Here is a 24450-nt window from a genome sequence, read left to right on the forward strand (position 1 = left end):
TTTACATATGTATACACAACAGATTCTGTTTTCACCATGATTAGATATTTGGGTTTTATTTTATATTTATATTAACTCTTTGGAGTAAAATTAATTTTATTTTATTAATAACCCCCATTTTTTTTTAGCATTTTTTGTTTTTACCATTATGTACTTGTATTTTGATGTAATCTACTTATTGTATTTTATTACTAACATTTTGACATTATTTTTAATGATTTTTTTATATTACTAAGCCTAGATTTATTTTATTAAATTTATTCAATTATAATTTTTTTCTACCTTAAGCTATTCAAGTTAACTTTTATTACTAACGTTTAAGGTATAATACATTCTATTTAATAGCAATTTATAATAATTATAATCATTTTATTTTCTTATTTTAACTGACTTAATTTTTTATTTAAAAGTTTTAAAATATACAGTGGTGATCGAAAGTTTGAGCACCCCAGGTAAAAATGTGAACTTTCGATCCCCACTGTATATTCCAATTTATTAATTACTCGAATTATTTAATTCAACTCAACTTATTTTATCACTAACCCCAGTTTTATGTTATTTAATTTTTATTTTATTTATCCAAATCTGTTTAATCTTGTTGTTACCTCCAACATGTAACAAGTATAATTAATTTTATTCAAATTATTTCATCTTCAATTAATTTAACCATGCTTTGGGGCATTTTGGGCTCAAAATATTCCCTTTCACCATGCTGTCTCACACTTATCCCCATGTATAACTTATTCTAAATCCAGCATTACTAATTTTACCTCACTGAGTTGTTACAATTTAAAGTCGAAACCTTATATCTGTAGTGAAGCGTCATCTGTTCGGTGTTTCTCTTCTGGCAGTTGAGGACCTGTATGAAAGCGTTAACGATCGGGAAATCCGTCAGGTGTTTGAGGGGCAGAATCGAATTCACCTGGAGATCAAGCAGTTGAACAGGCAGCTGGCAATGATTCTGGACGAACAGCGGCGTTATGTGTCAGTCATCACAGACGAGATCAACAAACGCACCTCACAAGCACAGTCTGGACAGGTAGGACTTTTGAAATATGACCGAAGTGCATTTAATGGCGTATTTAAAGTCCCCTGAAAACACATCAGAAACTGCTGTGAAAGTTATTTATTTATATATACAGTATATGCGCTTACATTTTCTGAATTCTAATTGTGTTACTGATTAGGAGTCCACTAGGGATAACCTTAAAAGAACATTCCACCCCAAAAGGCTCATTTTAAAAGTCCACTGGAGTTAAACCGTTGACTTGAACGATTTTGAATCCATGCTGCCAATTTTTTGTATTAATGGGGTCACTTTTAGCTTAACTTAGCATTATACATTGAATCAGATTAGACCATTAACGTTTTATTAAAAAAATTCAGAAAGCCAAAATTCAAAAAAAAAAAAAAGTCAATATTTCAAGGTCAATAATATTTCTAGGTCAATATCACAGGGAACTATGCTCTCATTTTGTCGTAATATACAAGAAATCTAGCTGCTTTAACATGGCTTCTTCAGGCAGGGTGATATTGCTCAACGCTTAACCATGCTTTATTTTTCTTTTCTTTTTTTAAACGAAATGCTAATGGTCTAATCCGATTCAATTCATTATGCTAAGCTAAAACTCACCCCACCAGAACAAGAAATCAACTGAATAGGTTCAAAAATAGTTAAGAGTCAACTGTTTTACTCCTAAAGCATTTTTCAAAAAAGGTGGCGTGCTCCTTTTATATTTACACTTTTTTTTTTCTCCTAAGCTATTTAAAACATTAAAGCAGACATTTTCCTTGCATTTGATATACTTTGTATGTATATCCAGGGTTTCCGCGGGGTCTTAAGTGTAAAATTTAAAAAATCTAAATTTTAGGCCTTAAGTCTTTAATTCGCAGTTCTACGTCTTAAATATTTTTTGAACAAGTCTCATTTTTCTGATGTCCATGTACAGCTTCATATAATGCTCATTTAAATTCTTTTTTGTTGTTGTTGCTTGGTTTTTGTGGTGTTGTAGTTCTTTATTTCACTAGTCCTAATGTAATTTGCGGTATTACAACTACAAATGAGACCAACATGCAATCGCCAATCAGCTTTCTGTAATTGAACTCACTTTGAAGAGATTTTGTCTGAAAGGGGTATGACTGTAGTGTACAGACATCTTTATGATCCATTCATGCGTGATCATAAGGAGAACCAGGTGACCAGTAACTATTGGCTAGAAATTGCAACAGCAGTGGGAAAGGAGGAAAGTTTTTGTAAAAGTTTGGAAAAACCTGAAGGATACAGTAAGTTTGTTAAAGCAAAAAAAAAAGTGGCCATGCAAAAGTGGAGACCCATGTGGTTTTAATATTACAAAATATGTATTTCCACCGTTCATAGGTTTTACTATAATGTATACAGCATATTACAATTTTGAAATTAAAGCAATAGTTACAAACTGAAATTATGTATCAGATAATGGCTTTGATAACTGGAAATTAATATATAAACCTATCGGTTTACAATATATTAATGCCCAATTTCTAGGCTTTATTGGTTTTTAGTCAGTGTACTTTTTGCTTTTATTCTTGCCATAATAAAAAATATAATTGTAGAGCAACCCATGTTCTGTTGCCATGTAATTAACTTTCATAGGTAGTACTGTCCGAGATCTTAACAAAAGCAAGTGATGCATCAAAGTTTGATTTAAAAAATTTTGAATGGTTATAAAAATCTTTAAAATCATTATAATAAACTATACAAATATTTAAAAACAATTTGTTTAAAAATCTTTAATGATATGACCTAGTTCCGGAAACTTTCTTCTTCTCTGTTTATCCATCTGATTTTACTGTCGGTTTCGCTTGACCGCCCCCTGTCATTTAAAAGAATATCTCAATGGCGAATGCGTCAAGTATAAAAGCCCCGTCTGTTTTGTGAGGTGCGCAATGCATTGCCAGGCGAAAGTATAAAACAGCCTTAAGATGTTTGTTTGTTTTTTCTGTAGTTCAATAGTGCATCTAACCTGTCTTTAATACTGTTCAATTTGAATACATTTATTTTATCACTAATTTTGTGGTTTTGCATTTTTCTGTGTATGTATGCGTGTTTTTGATATTGTGATATAGGTCTTAAATGTAATACTTAATGGTCTTAAAGTCTTAAATTTGACATTATGATATCTGCAGAAACACTGTATATAAAATCACCTTTGTATATATAAATTGATCCAGCAACCATAATGATTATCATAGCGGGAACACTTTCGAATAATGATCCATTAGTGTAATTAATGTATTTACTAACATTAAGTATGAATAGTCTTGTAAAGCATTTACTAACCATAGTTCAACATTAAATAAAATCACATCATCAGCAGCACGTGTACTATTATGAGTGAAAAGCTTAGATGCTGGCTCCAGACAGTGCAAAATACAACAACATACTCCAGAAAAGCAAAACAATATACTATTAGCAATGTTGACAGTGACGTGTAAAAGACAACAAGTACGCCAAGAAACTCTCATTACACACATTTAAGCACAGATAGACAAAAATAAAACAGTTGATATGAACCGTTTTTAATCCATTAAGACGATTTCTTGTTCTAGTAGGGTGACATTTAACTTAGTTTAGCCTAACAACATAAATCAGATTAGACCATTAGCATATCATTATTATTATTTATTTATTTATTAATTTTTAAAGCATGGTTAAAGCATGGTTCCGTAATATCACTCCCTTGGTGAAGCCATGGTACAGCAGCTGGATTTCTTGTCTTAATTATTTAACTAATGCATTATTCAAATCCAAAGTTGTGTTAACACTAACTAATGTTATTTAATATTTAAATAAAAAAATTTGGGGTCAATATTACAAGGAACTGTGCTCTCATATTGTCATAATAGGCAAGAAATCTAGCTACTGTACCATGGCTTCACCAGGAAGTGATGTTACACTGCATTTAACCATGCTTTTTAAAATTTTATGAAATGCTAATGGTCTAATCGGATTCAATTCATTATGCCAAGTTAAAATTGACCCTGCCAGAACAAAAAATTGGTTTAAGTCAATGTTCTGTTAAGGTTATCTTCAGTGTACTAATAAGCAGTAACACAATTAGAATTTAGAAAATATAAGCGCTCAAAACAGTTTCTTGCAGTTTCTGGTGTGTCATTTTCCTCCATGTTTCTAGTGGTCTCTCCAAAAGATATAAATCATTGATATGATCATATAGATCAAAGATATGATCATTATCTCTTGGAGAGAGGAATTATTTTTTTTATTTATTTATTTTTTGCATGAAAGAAGACAATTATTAAATGTTGGCTAAACAGAAGCCCACCTGATATGGAACTTCTTCTAAATGTTGTTTATCAAATATGTTATCTGTAAAACAATGACAATTTATTTATTTATTTTTTTTTAAACAGTACCTCATCATAGGGCTGTGCAACTAATAGAAAATTCAGTTTCGGTTTCAATTTTGGCTTCTAACGATTATGAAAAAAACATTGATCGAGATGAGACTATTACTCCATCATATACTGCCCCCTCTCCAGTTGTACGCATTTGTTGCTCTGCAAAACTCAGTTTCACGTGAAAATTACTAAAAGCATGTACTGTAATGTAACTTTTGCAGCATGGAATGTGCATCATTCATTGATGTACATTCAAATCATGTTTTTAAAAGCGCCATTGAGACCGCTTGCTGTTGTTTGTGCGCTCAGACTATTGAGACGAGCAGAGCACACACATTTAAAGTCATCTTAATGTGAGCACTTTAATAGTCAAATAAGTGTCAAAACACAGCGTTAAGTCATTATTCATATTAACCATTATTTGTGTAATAAACGAGTTGAGAATTAAAAGACATGTGAAAGTGAAACCAAAAATCAGAACCGCACAGCTCTAAAAGTGACAGCACGCAATATTTCTGCTGCCGACTGTTTTTATCATTAATCAAGCCAAATGAAAAAAATCACTCGCTGCACTTGACTGAAAGACTGCTATAATTAAAGTTGGGTTTTTTTTCTTACTAATGGTTTGGTTTACTTTTCTTTTTTTTTTTTTTTTTAGGCTCCTAGTCATGAACTGGAGACAATTATTACCACACAACACGAGGTTTTGAAGAATATTAATGAAGTAAGGTAAGACACTATTGTTTTTTTGTTGTTGTTTTTTTTTTCTTCTTTTTTTTGTACATAAGCAAGATTGGTGTGTTATGGTATTGGTGTATTATGGGCAGAACATCAATGTATACAGTAAGTGTAAATAGTGACATGCCTAATAATTTAATGTAAATAAAAATGAATTTGATTTACAAAAGACAATGGTTGAACAAAAATTATTTGATGGCTCATTAAAAGATCACAGTGCAGCCCTAAAATACAAATTACTTGTCATTTTAATTGCCACAATACAAAAAAATATACATACATAAAGCAATTCTAGCTACATTTTAGCTGATTGTGCAACATCTCTATCTCTTTTGGAGGTGTCAGTGTGGTCAAAACACACTATAGTATTCACTACTATATCTGCTCTCTGGTGCAGAAATAGTAGCCTGTTTTTTTTCTTTTTTTTTGCACTTTTTTGTTAACATTTATTATTTATTTACATGTTCACATTCAAATGCTTAATTATTAAATTGTTAAAATGACTATAGTTAAATGAAATCTTCTGAAGTATAAAATATTGTTTGTTTTTTAGAGTGTAGTGGTATTTTATAACGAGTGGCAAAAAAATGGCTTTAAAATGACAATTATATCATTTATCACAATATATTTTGGTGCAATATATCTTGCGACAAAAAATACATATCATGACCGGCCTATAATCACCAATTTATTTATTTTAACAAGTCTTAAAATATGCCGTTTCATTTTTAAACCTGTATATCTGATACCACACTACAAAGGATATAAATTGATGTAGCATCCATAATGATCATAGCGGTAACACTTGAGTATAATGGTCTATTAGTTAATGCATAAATAGTATGAACAATAATTAAGAAATGTAATCAAGTATGAATAGTCTTGTAGAGCATTTATTAACCATAATTCAGCATTAACTAATGCATTATTCAAATTGTAAGTTGTGATAACATAAACTAATGTTAACTTTAAATAATTGTTAAAGAAGACAAATTAATACCTTAATGCATTACTAATTGATTGTGTGTGTTGGTAAATACATTAACATTAACTAATGGACTATTTTTTAGTGTTACTGTATGAATGGTCTTGTAAAGCATTTGTTAATCATAGTTCAACATTATCTACTGCATTATTCAAGTTGTGCTTGTTAACCTTAGCTCATGTTAACTCACAGTGCATTAACCAATGTTATTTAATTTAAATAGCATTAACTAACAATAACGAAGATGAATAAATGCCATAATAAATGTATTACTGTTTATTTATGTTAGTAAATACATTAACTAATGCAATATTTTTTAAAGTGTTACCATTACAGCTTATGTTTCATGCTGAAATATTGTTAAAAAAACAATCATATACTTCAGAAAATTTCTAGCCAATAAAGTGGTAAATCGCATACAATCTCAGTTAAACATCAACTTACAGGCTTTAGCGCATTACATGCTTTTGCAGGAGACTGAACAGCGCAGCAGATTAGGTTTTATGTCCAAATTTCCTGTTTGTTGTGTCTTTACAAAGATCTAAAGATGTTCATTTTTTAATCCCGATTTGTTTGTTATTCTCTGTAATGTCAGCATTGTTTTGTTAGCGGAGCGCTGTTTGTTTTCCTGCAGGTGTTTTTGAAGCGAGGTGTAGACGAACAGGGATTAAAGCTAAAGACAAAATCAAACAATACGGCTTTGGGATTAGATGCCAAAATACAGCTTTTAAAACTCTTTAACGGTGCGAGTAGAGGATTAGCCGACAAAAGGTTGTTTTTACAACTCTTCACCTCTGATGTGAGCAAACTAATGATCGTAAAACCAATTTTTAGAGCAACACTTGCCGGCGGTTTTGTTGTTTGGGATTTAACCAAGAGATTTGATTGAAACTAATGCATTTAGATTGACGTTTTTAAGTGTATTGGGTTTTTAAGCGCTAAAAACCCATTTGCAGTCAATTTATTAAAAGTGAATATCGTGAAAACTATGCACTGCTCCTTTATTTCATTTGCAGCGGTTTCCACTAATTTGACTTCATTTAACACTAATATATGACTTAACAAAAATCTAAATGTTTTTACCATAGTCATAGTTTTGTTTTGTTTTTCTAAGTAAAAAAACTCAGATCACAAATTTGGCTTATTTTTAACTATAAACTACAAGTTTTTTTTTTTTATAATTTCACAAAAAATTATATACAATTAAAAAAAAAAAAATATATATATATATATATATATATATATATATATATATATATATATATATATATATATATATATATATATATATATATGTATATATATATATTTGACAATCTTTTTTGCAGACTTGGTACAATTTATTTGTGTACTTATGAGCAATTATGGTTGGCTTTTTAAACCATTTTACATGCAATAAAATAACTTTAGAATATTTTTAAGTTTAATTTAGTTTAATCTAGGGTAAATGAAGTAAAATAAGTTTTTAGTGCTTGTAATTGTATTTGTATTCATTTATTCTGCTAACCCTAACATTTTAAGGTATTTGTAGACTTCCTTATATAATTAATTTTATTTCATTAAAAGCCATATTCTAACCATTCAAACTATCATTTAAATAGTAAGATTTATTTTATATTATTTGAATTTTTATTTGATAATATTTTGAGAAGTAAATGTTATTTGAATAAATAAATGTATTTATTTATTTGTGTATTTATTTATTTTTATTTCCTAACACTAAGAATTTCTAGACTTCCCTATATAATTAAATTATTTTTATTGTTTATATAACCCATATTCCAACCATTCAAATCATCATTTAAATATTATTTATTACAATATTTTCTGAGAAGTGAATATTATTTGAGTAAATTTTTTTCGTACTCTACACTTTAAAGTATTTATAGACTTGCCTATATTTTGTTTTGTCACAAAACATATTCCAACCATTTCAACCATCATTTAAATTTAAATTTATTACAATAATTTGAGAAGTCAATATTATTTGAAAAATGTTTTTATCTATTTATATTTCCTACTAAAATTTTAAAGTATTTCTAGACTTCCCTATTTAATTGCATTTATTTTAATACAAGCCATATTTTAACTATTTCAACCATCATTTAAATAGGAAAAAATATTTTATATTATTTTTATTATATTGTGAGAAGTAAATGTTATTTAAATGTTTTTTTTTATTTTTTATTTATGTACATTTTATTTATTTATTTATTTTACACTTTAAAGTATTTTATAGACATACCTATATAATTGAATCAATTTTATTTTATTACAACCCTATTCCAACCATTCATAAGTGCTTATTGGTTTTGGTAATGCTTTTTATGCATTTAGGTGTTTTACTATTTAGTGCATATGTAAATTTGTCAGCTTTTAATATTGCGATTATAGAAATCGCAATATTAACAGCAGTCTTCATCAGAAGTCAGTGCTGAGACCTCATTGTCTCAAAGACGTCAGTAGAAGATCAGTAATCTGTGTCGATTGTTCATTTAGGCTAATCCTATTGGCGCGTGTATTTAACCAGCATTTGGTCAGCAGCAAACAAATGCTCAGTTGATCAAATTAATCTTCTAGATTATAAGCATATTAAAATCTTGACCTTTTCTTTTTTTTGATCGTAATTTCATTTTACTCATCTCAAACTGACTTGCCATAAAAAGAGAAACGGCATGTAGGTCATTTGAAGTGGATAAAGATTACTAAGAGGTTTACTAAATGTTCACTTTTTGCCTTAAGGGAGATTTATGTCTAATTATTTTTTTACTCCCTTAAGAAACAAATTTGATTTCGTTTAGGCTCCTTATGGGCTTCTGTTTGATGGATTATAAGCGAATCTTTAACTATATCCATCATACAGCAGCAAATACACGGTCAACTACTGATTGCTTTCTTGTCTCTGTAATTCCCCAAGGAGTCTGTACTTATTACTTACAGCAAACGTTTTCATTTTTCAGATTTTCTTTTTTTATATCCTAGTAATCATCTTAGCTTTGAAGACGATATCCAAAGAAATGGGGTTTAGGATCTGGATAATACATGATCAGTAAAAATAAATGCAAGTTAAGCAGAGAAACTGTTGTAAATTTGAGGATGTGTTCCTGATTAAAAGGTTAAACCGTGCACTGCTCTTTTATTTAATTTGCAGGCCACCGATTTGACCTCGTTCAAAATAAATTTTTGACTTTTTTTAAACGGAGAAAATCCATGTTTATATCATATTTTAGATCTTTTATTATTATTTTTTTTAGATCTTTTACTATTATTTTAGATATTATTATTATTATTGTTGTTGTTATTATTATTATTATTATTATTATTATTATTATTATTATTAAATGTATTATAACATTTAAATGAATTAAATGGTTCTATCACATTCATGGTTTATATTTCTTTGCATAAAGTTAAATGTCTGGTCTGAGTTATTTTGAAATTATTTGTAATTATAAGAAACTTTTAAAATATTTCCGATTATAGTTTCATAAGTTCACAAATTATAATTTTTTTTATTTTTTTAATCTATTTTTTTGCAAATGTGGTAATTTACTTAAGGCCATTTTTGGCTTTTAAACAATGTTACATGCAATAAAATGACTTTATAATATATTTTATCTTAATATAGGTTTAAGTGAAATGGTAATCTATGGTACATGTAATTGTATTTGACCATCTTGTTTTAAAAATCAAAAATTGGTATTTAAGATAATATTTACATGAAGTAAAATTATACATATACTTATAAATATTATAAATAAAAATTTTATATATATATATATATATATATATATATATATATATATATATATATATATATATATACCTTAATAGTAATGATGATGATGATAATAATAATAGTTTATGAAATAATTGACAAATAATATTAAATTAATAAAAAACATTTAGTTCAACTTGATGTAATAAATTGCATTAAAACCAGTTTCCTCATAAATATTTCATGCAATCAAATTTAAATTGAATTTAATTCTCCTTATTTTTCATTTTTTACATGCATATTTGCATACATACACTCACAATTTATTAGGTACACCTGTCCAACTCCTAGTTTTTGCAAATTTCTAATCAGCCAATCACATGGAGGCAACTCTGTGTTTAGGCATGTAGACATGGTCAAGACAATCTGCTGCAAACCGAGCTTCAGAATGGGGAAGAAAGGTGATTTAAGTGACTTTGAATGTGGCATGGATTTTGGTGCCAGACGGGCTGGTCTGAATATTTTAGAAACTGCTGATCTACTGGGATTCATGCACAACCATTTCTAGATTTTACAGAGAGTATCCAGCGAGCGGCAGTTCTTTGGGTACAAATACCTTGTTGGTGCCAGAGATATTCTATAATCAAGTCAGAATTATGTAAGATTAATTTTGTTTTTTTACTTTTTTATCTTTTTTTTTTTATGGCGACAGGTTATCCAGCAGAAAATATAATTTTGTTTTCGTTTTAAAATGTAAAGAAATCTGTGTTTTAGAAACTAATGAAGACCGCAGAAGTCAATGATTCATTTTAATTATTTAGCCTGTCATGTTTACTGTTCCATAATCTGTTAAATGTTACGCAAAATAAAATGTATTGTGTTTAGTAGAGGAAAAGTTGTAGTTTTTACCCAGACATTTAAAAAGAATATATTTTAGAGCAGAAATAAAATCACAATACAGTGAAACTATATAGTTGCATCCAAGGTTATCATACAGTCAGAATCTTATAACAGCCCATCCCTAATACATATCTAATTTATTTCTTTTTACTTGTATTTGAAAGACATTTCATTATTATAATACCAACCATATTTAATTTCTTATTTAATTTGACCTATGCAAATGTCTACGCTTGATAACGGTTTATATTAACTTAATGTGTATGAATGTGATGTATACGGAACATTTCTTCTCTCTTTAATAGTCATCTGAAATGGACTGCTTCTGTCTCTCTGAGGAAAACTGTGTCGTGGCCTCACTGGGCATTTCTTAATCATCTGAAATATGTTTAAGAAAGAGAGCATGTTTTTTAGGAAGATTAATTTAGCAATCATTCCTGCTTGAGCTGCATGATAATTTCATTTTTTCCATGAGGCTGAAGGATATATGGCCTTTTGGGAGAGTTAAGAGGAGGCTTAAAAGATTAGATGTGGACAATTCACTGTAATATTAAGATGAAGATTTTCTTGACCGAAGCGTCATTTGCCAGTGTGATCAAACACAGCAGTTTCTACATGCAGTTCTGAGCACAAACCACTAGAGGTGAACATTAGTTTGCATAGTTTTGTGAGTATGCCTTCCGTTAGATGATACAGGCTGCCTGTGTGCAGAGACGATCGTTTTAAAAATCATCTTTTACCTACATCAGACTTTTAAACATGTAATTGTGTTGATGATCGAATGTTTGTGTTGTGTTGTCTGTTTTTGTTCAGGGTATGCAAATGCAAATTTCCCCATTGGGCAAAATAAATGTAAACAAACAAGCATTCAGAGCAGGCAGAGATCAACAGTATATGATATATATATATATATATATATATATATATATATATATATATATATATATATATATATAGTATAGTATGTGATGTATACTTATCAACTTTCTTTTTTTTTTTTTTTTTTTACATGCAGTGCTTGGCATAAATAAGTACACCCCTCACAAACCTTTAATTTACATTAATATGTTCTGTAGAATGCTTCACAATATTTGTGCATATATATGTTTGATTAGTCAGTACTGAAACCAAATCTGGAACTAATCTAACAAAATAACTTGCATTTAAATACATTTGGGTGCACTTGGACCATTATCATATGTTAGGGAAAAAAATTAAATTACTTTTTCTTTTTTTTTCTTTTTTCTTCTTTCTTTTAAAGAACAAAGTTCAAGTGGGAAAAAAGTTAATAGTTTGTAGTTTTATTTTTATTTTTTTATATTTAGCTTGAACTTGTATGTATTCTCTCTAATGTATTATTTCTAAAGATGTTTGGTGACTTATTTTTTTGAATATGTCAGTTTAATAAATTTGTTTGGTTCAAATGCACCAAAATATATGACCTATATTCACTGAGAAATTGATAAAAATATTGATTTTCAATTCTCATTAATGCTGAGCAGTGTATTTGTTTCTTTTTATTTGTTTGTCTGTTTATTTTTTTATTTATTTGCTTATTTATTTTTATATCTTTGGTAATTTATTGGTTTGTTTTGCCTTCAAGCATTATTATTTTTTTAGATTATTTTAAAGGTTTTGCTTTCAATCTCTTTTTGTATTGTATTTTATTGTGACTTTCATTGCATTTTATTAACCCGTGTTAATTTAGTCTTTTATTGTCTGTTAATTTGTTGTTTTATCATGATTTAGAAGTGAATATTTTTAAATTTGTTTAAAATTGTTATTTTCACATTACATTTAATTTTAATACATATAATTTTATAAAAATGTGTTTGTTTTATATCCTAATTTGAGTTTATATTCAACTTTCTTAATTGCTTCATGGCATTTTGTAGCATTTTTATGCTGTTAATTTCATATTACATTAAAGTTTATTACAAGTTTTTTGTTAATGTATTGTCATTTGTTTATATCTTAATTTAGATTTTAATAAAAAAATAATTGCCACATGACATTGAATTTACTTAAACTATTATGCTATTTCTGTTATTGTTATAAAAGTTATATCAAATGTTATTTTATTATTAGTAGCGAATATTACTTTATTATGGATTGTTTTTTTCATTGCATATGTTTTTTGTAATAATTTATTTATTTTATTAATGTATTGTCATTTGTTTTATGTCTTAATTTAGCTTTATTAATTAATTGCATTTTATTTACTTAAACTGTTATGCTTTTTTTGTTATTATTGTAAAAGTGTTTGTTAAATATGTACCCTGATCAATGGGAAATTGATAAATGTTAACATCATATTTAAAATGTTTGTGTAATAATACTTTTTTGTTTTCATTAGTGCCTGAATGCTGTTTATCATTTTGCTGACATTTCTATACCAATAAGTCTAATTATATAAGTCTGTTAGTTGTAGTTTTGAGCAATGCTACATGACATGCTGCAGTTTAAAAAATACACTGAATGACGATAGGAAGTGCAAATCATCTTCTATCACAGTCATGTCTACAATAAAGAAATAATGTCATGAAATCCAGAAAACACGAGCTTTGTCTTAAGAATCAGATCAGATATTTCTAGCTTAACCCTGTTTTGTGCATTTAAAATGCAGATTAAGTCTTGTGACAATCCTCATGTATGACATACGGCTGAATGTAAACAGGCGGGAAATCAGTTCAGCTTCCTCTACGAGATCTTAAACACTACTTTAAAAAATTAATTAATGCTCATCACCATACTTTATCAGTTTATTTATCACGCTAAATTGTGTTACGTTTATATATGCAAATGAGGCATTGTTTCCAGAAAGAAAAAAGCTATTTTTGTAAAATAAAAATGTATGTAATCATAGATTTATGACTCCTTCTTAGAAACTGTATCATATAATTGTATTATAAATAATTACGTAAGTTATTTTATATATATATATATATATATATATATATATTTTTTTTAAATATTTAAATATTTTATTATTATCACAAAATCATTATATAATTATTGTAAAAAATATTTAATATTGAAATTAAAATTAGAGATAGAAATGGATAACACATGACTGTTGTATTATGACTGGAAAAATCGCAAACTTGCACCCTGGAGTTGAAATCCCTTCGTTCGTCATTCTTAAATTCTTTTATATCGGATGGATTGTGACCATCATGTGTTTGTAAACCCGAGCGCTGCAGTAACATTGTATGTGTTGTGCTGTGGTTTGCAGGAACTCTCTGTCAGGCTCTCTGAAGCAGCTGGCAATGGGGCAGCATCAGGGAAACGCAGGAGGATTGGGCTCATATGAAACTGTCCAGCACTTCAATGACATCAAGGAGCATCTGCACGTTGTCAAGAGGAACATCGAGCACATTATTCAGAAAAATGCTGTGAGTTGATCTTTTAAGAATGAATCTGTAGTTTTTAGTTTTGTTGACAGATTTGTCTGTTTTTTATTTGCCAGCTTAATATTATTATTATTTATTTTTTATTATTTATTTTTTATTATTTTTATTATTTAGCTTAACTTGATTAAAATGTCTAAAATTAAAATAACTAAAAAATAAAGTTAAAATTCAAACTGAAGTAAATTAAGATTTTTTTATGAAAGAATTCAAAAGAGAATTTGGAGGAAAATCACTAAACATTGTAATTGTATACAGTTGAAGGCCAATTATTAGCCCTCCTGTAAAATTGCTATTTTTCTAAAAATATTTCCCAACTGCTGTTTATTGTTATATAGAGATTTGTCCACATACATTTAAAATGTATATTAATTTCTTTTGTCTTTGCAATGATGACCATAAATAATATTACTGGTTGTAGTACTGGTTAATTATTTTATTACACACACACACACACACACACACATATATATATATATATATATATATATATATATATATATATATATATATATATATATATATATATATATAGACACACACACACACACACACACACACAGTTGAAGTCAGAATTATTAGCCCCTGTTTATTTTTTTCCCAAATTTCTGTTTAATGGAGGGAAGATTGTTTCAGCACATTTCTAAGCATAATAGTTTTAGAAACCTGTTTCTAATAACTGATTTATTTTATCTTTGCCATGATGACTGTAAATAATATTTTACTTGATATTTTCAAGACACTTCTGTACATTTTAAAGTGACATTAAAAGGCTTAACTAGGTTAATAAGATGAACTAGTCAGGTTAGGGTAATTAGGCAAGTAATTCTATAACAATGGTTTGCTCTGTACACTATCGAAAAAAAAATTGCTTAAAGGGGCTAATAATTTTGTCAAATTTATTTTTAAAATTTTTTAATTCTTGCCGAAATTTAAATTCTAGCCAAAATAAAACAAATAAGACTTCCTCCAGAAGAACAAATATTATCAGACATACTGTGAAAATTTCCTTGCTCTGTTAAACATCATTTGGGGGGGTGGGGGGGGGAATAAAAAAATAAAAAGGGGGCTAATAATTCTGACTTCAACTGTGTGTGTGTGTGTGTGTGTGTGTGTGTGTGTGTGTGTGTGTGTGTGTGTGTGTGTGTGTGTGTGTGTGTGTGTGTGTGTGTGTGTGTGTGTGTGTGTGTGTGTGTGTGTGTGTGTGTGTGTGTGTATTTATATATATATATATATATATATATATATATATATATATATATATATATAAATTTTCTATTAAATGGTCTTTTTATCACACTCTTTAGAATCCTGCAGAGAAGCTGAAGTGCCCTGAACTTCCTCCATTACCAACGTGTCTCTCGACCACACACTTCCTCATCTTCATTGTCATCCAGTCCCTCCTCTTCTTCGGCTACATCATGTACAAGTCAGTTTGTTTGTTTTTTCAAATCACAAGTGCTGAAATCACTTTCAGTGTCTTTTAAATTAAGCATTCTTTAATAATGAAAGCAAAATGGAAACCCATTGCAGCAGACGTTGTTTTGTATGCAAAGGCAAAAACTGTGACCACTTTTTAAAAGAATGTTTTAGTTGTAATTGATCAAGATTTCCCAAAATAACATGTACATTTGAAGGCGCTGAATATTAACTTGCATTTTAATGCCCTTTTCTCTATATTTGTCATTTCCAGGAGTCAGCAAGAAGCAGCGGCGAAGAAGTTTTTTTGAGGATTCGTAGTTCTTGGAAAACGCAGCACAACATGTAAATTTGTCCACTTTTGTTAATTTCCCGTTTGTTTTCTGTTGGCAAACTGTAAATTTATTCTACTTGAAGTATTTAGTTAGTTTAGCAGTTTTTTGTTTTAATTCTGGACTTTTTAATTTGATCAGAGTTGTACAGTATTTGAATGACTGCTCTTTTCCTGAGTGTGTGTGGTATTTTCAGCAGAAGATTCCTGAATATGATGTAATATATTCTTTAGAGGTCGGACATTATATTTGCTGTTCAATACTGGTCCAGGAATCATTTCAAGAACTTGATTTACTGTCGAGGCGACGTTCTCAACTGTGGTGGTAAAACAAACTGCAAATCGATCAAGTGTTTTAGCACATTCTCTTTTGGCAATACCTTTACAATAAGGCAGTTTTCCCCTACAAAAGTGTTAAAGCTTTATTGTAATGGCAAAAGCAAGAACCAAGAGGCTTGAATGTGTTTTGAATCTCTCTAAAAAAAATACAAATGTTTTTCTGCGCAAACAATTTACATAAAACACCAATCAAATGATATTGTGTCGTCTTATTTTGTCAACTAAATAACATGACTTTTTTAATGTTGATTCTCATTAGGGTTGCACGATACTGGATTTCGGTACCAATCGATACTGAAGTCTTAAACGGTGCTGATTTGCCAATGTGTTCACATGCTCAACAGAAATGACTGTGACTGGCCTCAATATTCTATTATGGGATGTCACTGTTCTCTCACGAGTCCTTCACCAGTCTCTCTTGGTTATTGAGTAGCCTCTAGTGAAACGTCGCTAGTCAGACATCACTATTCTCTAACGGGACATCACTAGTCTCTCATAGATATCACTAATGACGGGACATTTCCAGACATTTCAATCAGGTTTAGATAAGGATTTTGAGTTGCCTTTTTATTATTTTCAAGCTTTTCCCTTAAGGGAGGTTATATTGCAGGTTTGGAATGACCAGCTTTTCTGTCTGTGGCTGAAAGGGTCATGTCTTTTGTCTGTGTCTGGATATTCGGTCATTAAAGAGCAGTTTTAGTTAATTATAATAATAACAAACCCTGGCCACTTGCGGCAAACACGTTGCTCTGGTGTGTGTAGGTGAGTATCCGAAGCAGCAGTGCCTCGTGTGGAGGATTATGAGGAAACTCTCTGGGGATTCTGTGACACAGGCCTTCATTAGGGATTAGATCAGACACACAGCTTTAACATACTTTCTCCACTGCCATTCAGCTCCACTCATCACAAACAACTGACCGCATGTTGCTTTGCAGGCTTTCAGTCAGAAGGGAAAGAAAAGGAGCAGTAGTACAGAATGTGACTATTGTATTTTTTTCCCCAGTAGGTGGAAGAACCGTAAATAACTCATTGCAGAAAAACAAATGTTTTCAAATGGAGGCCAAATTATGATGTCATTTTATTACATTTTTATTTTTTTAATCAATATTTTGCTGTCTATATTCAATCGTTTTATCTAAACGTTAAGCATACTAACCATCCAGCAGATAATCCCTGATATTTTGTTAATTGCTAGCATCATACAGGGTATTTTTTTATGTCTATGTATTCGAGTTGCCACCATAAATAATCCTAAATTGTCTTTTATTCTTTGCCTTATATTATTATATATTTTTATTATGTATTGTTTGTTATGTAAACCAATATTAATGAATCATTCTACTTCGAAAGTGGTTAATTTTCGTCAGAGTATGTCCCTGCTATTGGTGGTCAGTGCGCATGCGTTTAGCTGTGGCGATGATTCTTAGCGTTCATAATCCAGCAGGCGCTCGCTCTCCTCAACCCAACCCCCTCCCCTGCTCTCTCCTTTCAGAGGATTACAAACCGAGAGATGTCCCGTACATTCAGCACATCTGTCACTCCATCCAAACAAGCTGTGCAGTCCATCCAGCACGTGACGAGCCCCGTCCTCCGTTTACCAGCGACCTGTGGCGCGAGTTAAGGAAATAACTTCCGGTAAACTATTAACAAGTGTAAAATGTGTAAAACGAGGTGCCATTATTTTCTTATCAGTCAATCTAAAGAAAATGAAGGAAACCAGGGGTCTGTTCTTCGTAGCTCGCTTAAATGATCTAAGATGTTTTAGCAGATCCTGGATCTTTTAATATTGATGATAACTGATCTCTGGCTAATTTGCTTCTTCAAACAAGTACGTGAATCGGATGAAAATGTCTGGATTAAATGATTTTAGATCGCTGCGTGTGTTGTGAGACTGATCTATCAATCTTTGATCATGATCAGCAATGCAATGATTGGCTGACGGCACAGCAGCGTAATGACATCATCTGATTAATATTCAATTATCCATGTGAGCAAAATTACATAAAATTCATTGGAAACGGTTAAATATTTAACGCAATAACTTTGCACCTTGTTGAGGGCTGCATGATTGGCCCTTTTTTCTCTAAATAAACCGAGCAGTTTGTTTAGTTTAACAGTTAGAGCGGATTTTCCTTACCCATAGTAGTATTATAGTAGCCGTTTTTTTATTTGGTGAAAAGAATAACTGGTTGTTTACAAAAGCATTTTGATATTGGTAAAGGTGTCTGCAACTTTTATGAAGCATCAAATCACTGTCATATTAACTGTCAAACATGTTTATGACTGCATAAATGTATTATTGCTTTTAAAAAAAGTCACATATTGTGCATTTCTATTATCATACACATTGTACAAAAGCGATCTAAAAAGTTCATATCAATAAGTTTTCTCTTTGCACCACCAGGTGGCAATCTTTGTTCCTTCATTTCCGGGATGCAGATTCCATAAGTTTTATTAATATTTAACTTTATTCATAAATAACTATAACTTTATATAGTTTAAAAAATTGAGTATTTCCCCAAGTGTATATAACTACAACTGTAAGAAAATATCTTACCTGAAAGACCATGTATGAGCTAGCAGAACTGTTGCTATGACAACAACTCTAAGATCAGTTTTGAAGAACGAAACAATCCTGGATCATGTCAAATCGTCAATATCCAAATCCAGCTAACTGAGTAATCCACGTACGAAGAACGGACCCCTGTTTGAACTAGCTACTTTAAGCTAAATGTAGTCCAACAGTCAACTGTAAAGCTGCTGTACAGAGCAAATAATCTGGACGAACTGAAAAGTATTAAAAAAAAACTCTCCATTGGGAGAGTTTTTTTTTATCACTTATGACTTCTTTACATTTCAATCGAGCATCAGAATGGGGAAGAAAGGTGATTTAAGTGACTTTGAATGTGGCATGGTTGTTGGTTCCAGGCGGGCTGGTCTGAGTATTTCAGAAAGAAACTGCTGATCTGCTGGGATTTTCCCGCACAACCATCTCTAGGGTTTACAGAGAATGGTCTGAAAAAAGAAAATATCCAGTGAGCGGCAGTTATGTGGGCGCAAATGCCTTGTTGATGTCAGAGGAGAATGGCCAGACTGGTTTGAGTGGTAGAACGGAAACAGTAACTCAAATGACCACTCGTTACAAATGAGGGTTGCAGAAGAGCATCTCTGAACGCACAACATGACAAACCTTGAGGCGGATGGACTACAGCAGCAGAAGTCCACATCAGGTGCCACTCCTGTCAGCTAAGAACAGGAAACTGAGGCTACAATTCACACAGGCTCACCAATATTGGACAATAGAACATTGGAAAAACGTTGCCTGGTCTGAGTCTCACATTCTGCTACGACATTCAAATGTCAGGGTCAGAATTTTGCATCAACAACAAGAAAGTATAGATTATTCCTGCCTTGAATCAGTGGTTTAGGCTGGTGGGTGGTGGTGTAATGGTGTAGAGGATATTTTCTTGGCACACTTTTGGGCCCAGTAGTACCAACTGAGCATCGTGTCAACCCTACAGCCTACCTGAATATTGTTGCTGGCCGTGTCCATCCCTTTATGACCGCAGTGTTCACATTTTCTGATGGCTACTTCAAGCAGGATAATGTGCCATGTCATAAAGTGTGAATAATCTCAGACTTGAACATGACGATGAGTTCACTGTACTCAAATGGCCTCCACAGTCACCAGGCTCAATCCAATAGAGCACCATTGGGATGTGGTGGAAAGGGTGATTTCCATCATGGAGCAGCCGACAAATCTGCAGCAACAGCGTGATGCTATCATGTCAATATGGACCAAAACCTCTGGGGAATATTTCCAGTACCTCGTTGAATCTATGCCACGAAGTTCAGAAGCTAAAAGTGGATCAAACCCGGTACTAGTAAGGTGTACCTAATAAAGTGGCCGGTGAGTGGATATTCACAAATGACGTTAAGCCATTTTACAAGGACATTTACATTCTAACTCGTCTGTGTCAAGTTTATATAAAGCAATACTTTTTTTAGCATCAAATTACAGAATCTAAATAATCTTAAAGTTTTTGTCCGTTGCATCTATAGGCTGTTGTATAAGTCATTATATAATAGGCGAAATTACTATTTCGCAGTAACTTCTGCTACTATATTTCACACAACAAAATTTCTTTATCATGTTGGCCTAGCTAATGCCTTGTTTAACACATTTTGAGTTTCCTTTGTTACTTCAAGACTAATGTATTATTAGAGCTAAGTGGATGTCAGTTTAGGGTGTCTTGTGTCTTACTTGCATTAGTACTCTGTTTCCGTATGAATAGTTGTCCTCCCAAGGCGACCACATTGTCACTTAATGTAAATTGGAATCTTAAGAACTTTGTGCGCAACAATTACCTCTTAAAATGACCTTCTGTTTAGGAATAATTTGTTTTTGCCGTGTTTATGCTTCCTATAAATCCATAATGGAGTAGTTCTGGGTCTGAAGGGACACAATGGTGCCCTTATTGCATTAAGTGTCTTCACCTTGGACAGACAATGTGAGCTTCAGTTGTGACTGTGTCAGAGTTTTGAAAGGAGATAATCACCTCACAAAACAAGAGTTGTTCCGTGGGACAATAGTCAATCTGCAGCATGAATTGACCTGAGGTACTTGTCAACTTTGGATAATTAAGTAAAATGAGACCTTTCAGTGATTACATTGAGTTGTTTTTTTTTTTGTTTTTTTTGCAAGGGTCATAAAAGGGTCATGGATTATAGGTGATTAGGATGTGATTTGTAGTGTGAAAACACTTGCTGCTAAATGTTAATGCTGTGCTAGCTAATGGGTATATTCAGCAGCTGAAAACTGGGCTATTCTTTCTTTTATACCAAAGCTAACAAGTTATGATCACCCCTGGGGTTAAACCAGCTTAAAACATCACATTAGAGAAGTCCACAGCGGTTGTTGGAGTGTGAAGGATCGGTTGCACTAAGGATGTTATGTGTTGTGTTTTAGAAATGGGGCATTTGTTGCTTTAGGTGTGAATGTTATGCTACTAAGCTAACAAACTCAAAATCTTAATTGAAAACTAGTAATGTACAGTTAAAACCAAAAGTTTACATGAACTAAAAAGGAGCATAACCATTTTTTTAAAAATGTCTGATGGTAAATCATACTAAATGTTTACTATTTCAGGTCCGTTAGGATTACCTAAATTATTTATATTTGCTAAATGCCAGAATGAGAGAATTTTTTTTTTTTTATTAATTAATTTTCCAGACAGTCAAAAGTTTACATTTTTTTCCCTTTTTTTTTTTTTTTTTTTTTTTTAAGCTTTGCTTTTAAACTGTATAATTTTGGTCAAATGTTCTGGGTATCCTTCCACAAGCTTTTCACGGTAGTTTGAAGGAATTTGGCCCATTCCTCCTGACAGAATTGGTGTAACTGAGTCAGATTTGTTGGCTGTCTTGCTCGCACAAGCTTTTTCAACTCTGCCCACACATTTTCTATGGGATTGAGCTCAGGGCTTTGTGATGGCCACTCCAAAACATTCAATCTGTTGTCCTTAAAGCATTTTGAACTAATTTGGCAGTATGGTTAGTGTCATGGTCTGTTTGCAAGACCTATTTGTGGCCAAGTTTTAATTTCTTGGCTGATGTCTTGACGTGTTGCTTCAGTATTTCTACACAATGTTTTTTCTTCATGATGCCATCTACGCTGTGAAGTGGACCAGTCCTTCCTGCAGCAAAACAGCCCCACAACATGTGCTGCCATCCCTATACTTCACAGTTGGGATGGTGTTCCTAGGCTTGTAAGCTTTCATCTTTGTCCTGCAAATGTAACACTGGTCACTTTAGCCAAACAGTTCAGTCTTAGTTCTATCAGACCACAAGACATGTCTCCAAAAAGTACTTTTTTTTTATTATTTTTTTCCCCCAGTGTAATTTAGCAAATTGTAATCTGACTTTTTTTGTTGATTCTGGCTTGTTGATTTTCCCATGTTGTCACAGAAGGAAGCAGTGTGTTTGAGGTTTTCCTTAAATACTATTCTACAGTCCTCCAATTAACTCAAATCTCGTCAATTAGCCAATCAGAAACTTCCGTAACCTTGACACCATCTTCTGAGCGTTTTCAGAGGCATAATAATCGTATTGTATGTAAACTTGACTTTCTAGAAAAGTTATAACAATTTCTCAAAAATTGCGGTCTTTCGTCTCGTTTCGCACTTGACCAACTAAATGAATGCTTAATGAATATAATGAATGGGGCTCTATACTGATCAGTGAGCACCATCTTTCGAATGAGACGTTAAAACGAGGTCCTGACTCTGTGCTCGTGAAAAACTCCCAGGATGTCTTTTTAAAAAAAGTAGGGGTTTAACCCTGGCATCCTGGCCAAATTTGCCTACTGGCCTCCATCCATCAAGGCCTCCTAACCAGTCCTGCCATGTACACTGGAGTCAAATGGAGTTAAATGAGGTGGGTTTGTTTGTTTGTTTGTTTGTTTGTTTGTTTTTTTCAAGAAAGAGAGAGAGAGAGCTCACATGTGGAGTTCCACAGGGGTGAGTTCTAGGTGCATTATTACAATTTTTTTTTTAAATCATATTAATTATTTTAAAATGCCACTTATTGAAATCCACATCTTTGCCACAGCAGCCCTCATATTAACCAATCCTTAACAAATAAAAAAATATAAGTAACTCTAGTTTTTGCAACTCTAACCATATTTTAACCATATTTTTTAAAAATGTAAACTTTTGATCTTATTCTTCATGTACGAGCGGGCGCAGCCATTTGAATCTTTTTGGCTCCAGACTTTTGGTTTCATTTACTTCCATTTATTTTTAGACGCTAAAAACAGCTCGTTATGCTGCTTGATGGTGCAAACTGATATTTTCTTATTATTCTGCTTTTTTCTGTATATTCATGAAAACACTTGTTTGTTGAGCAAGTAGTTTGACTGTTTTATATTCCTAGTCATTCCTCCCATAGGCAACTGAATCTGAAGTTCTAAAACAATCGCAAAAACGAGCACACTTCTGCATTGAGGAATAAGGTCAATACATTTCCCACAATAAAAGCCATGGTTAATTTTCAGAAGGGGGAAATCAAGACCATCTGAAGACCAGCTAAAACATCTGAAGGTAAATGTTCTTTTTTTCATAGGTTCTATAAATTGTCATGTTTAACACACTATCTATTTTTCTTGAATCTTCCCAGGACACAAATACCAAAATCAACAGGAATCTAGATGTTTGCCGAACATGGTGGTGAAATCATACTGTGCATCTGGTAAGTAATAATAGCACTTCACTTTTGCCACATTTTCTATGTTACAGCCTTATTCCAAAATGGATTAGATTCATGTATTTCCTCAAAATTCTACACACAATACCCCATAATGACAATGTGAAAAAAGGTTTATTGAAATGGTGGCAAACTTGTTACAAATAAAAAAAACAGAAAAATCACATGTACATAAGTATTCACAGCCTTTGCCGTGAAGCTCTAAATTAAGCTCAGGTACATTCTGTTTCCACTGATCATTCTTGAGATGTTTCAGCAGCTTAATTAGAGTTCTTCTGTGGTAAATTCAGTTGATTGGACATGATTTGAAAAGGCATACACCTGTCTATATAAGGTCCCATGGTTGATAGTACATGTCAAAGCACAAACCGAGCATGAAGACAAAGGAACTGTCTGTAGACCTCTGAGACTGGATTGCCTGGAGGCAGAAGGCTGGGGAAGGTTACAAAAAACATTCTGCTGCTCTGAAAGTTCCAATGAGCACAGTGTCCTCCATCCATAAGTGGAAGATGTTAGGAACCACCAGGAATCTTCCTAGAGCTAGCTGGCCATCTAAGCTGAGTGATCGGGGGACAAGGGCCAACCATCTGTGCTGCAATCAGTGGCCCAGCCAGAGCCCAGCCTAAACCCTATTGAACATCTCTGGAGAGATCTGAAAATGGCTGTACACTGTCACTTCCCATCCAACCTGATAGAGCTTGAGAGGAACTGCAATGAGGAATGGGTGAAAATTCCCAAAGACAAGCTTGTGCCATCATATTCAAAAAGACTTGAGGCTGTAATTGCTGCCAAAGGTGCATCAACAAAGTATTGAGCAAAGGCTGTAAATACTGATGTACATGTGATTTTTCAGGGTTTTTTATTTTTAATAAATTTGAAACAATTTTAAAAAACGTATTTTTCATGTTGTGATTATAGATAATATTGTGTAGAAGTTTGAGGAAATAAATAA

The 24450-nt window shown here is 31.8% G+C and overlaps 1 protein-coding gene across 1 annotated transcript in view; it reads left to right on the forward strand.

Annotated features, from left to right (window-relative positions):
• lman1 (lectin, mannose-binding, 1) overlaps positions 1-16435 on the forward strand; it is a 29180-nt gene extending 12745 nt beyond the window's left edge. Inside the window, 5 exon segments of the mRNA NM_001386234.1 lie at positions 852-1039; positions 5057-5127; positions 13975-14134; positions 15457-15578; positions 15843-16435. Of these exon segments, the coding sequence (NP_001373163.1) occupies positions 852-1039; positions 5057-5127; positions 13975-14134; positions 15457-15578; positions 15843-15879 (578 nt within the window). The 3' untranslated portion in view covers positions 15880-16435.
• The last annotated feature ends 8015 nt before the right edge of the window (positions 16436-24450 follow it).

This window comes from Danio rerio, chromosome 21 (genome assembly GCF_052040795.2).
Source record: "Danio rerio strain M-AB ecotype USA chromosome 21, GRCz13ab, whole genome shotgun sequence".
Lineage (NCBI taxonomy): Eukaryota > Metazoa > Chordata > Actinopteri > Cypriniformes > Danionidae > Danio > Danio rerio.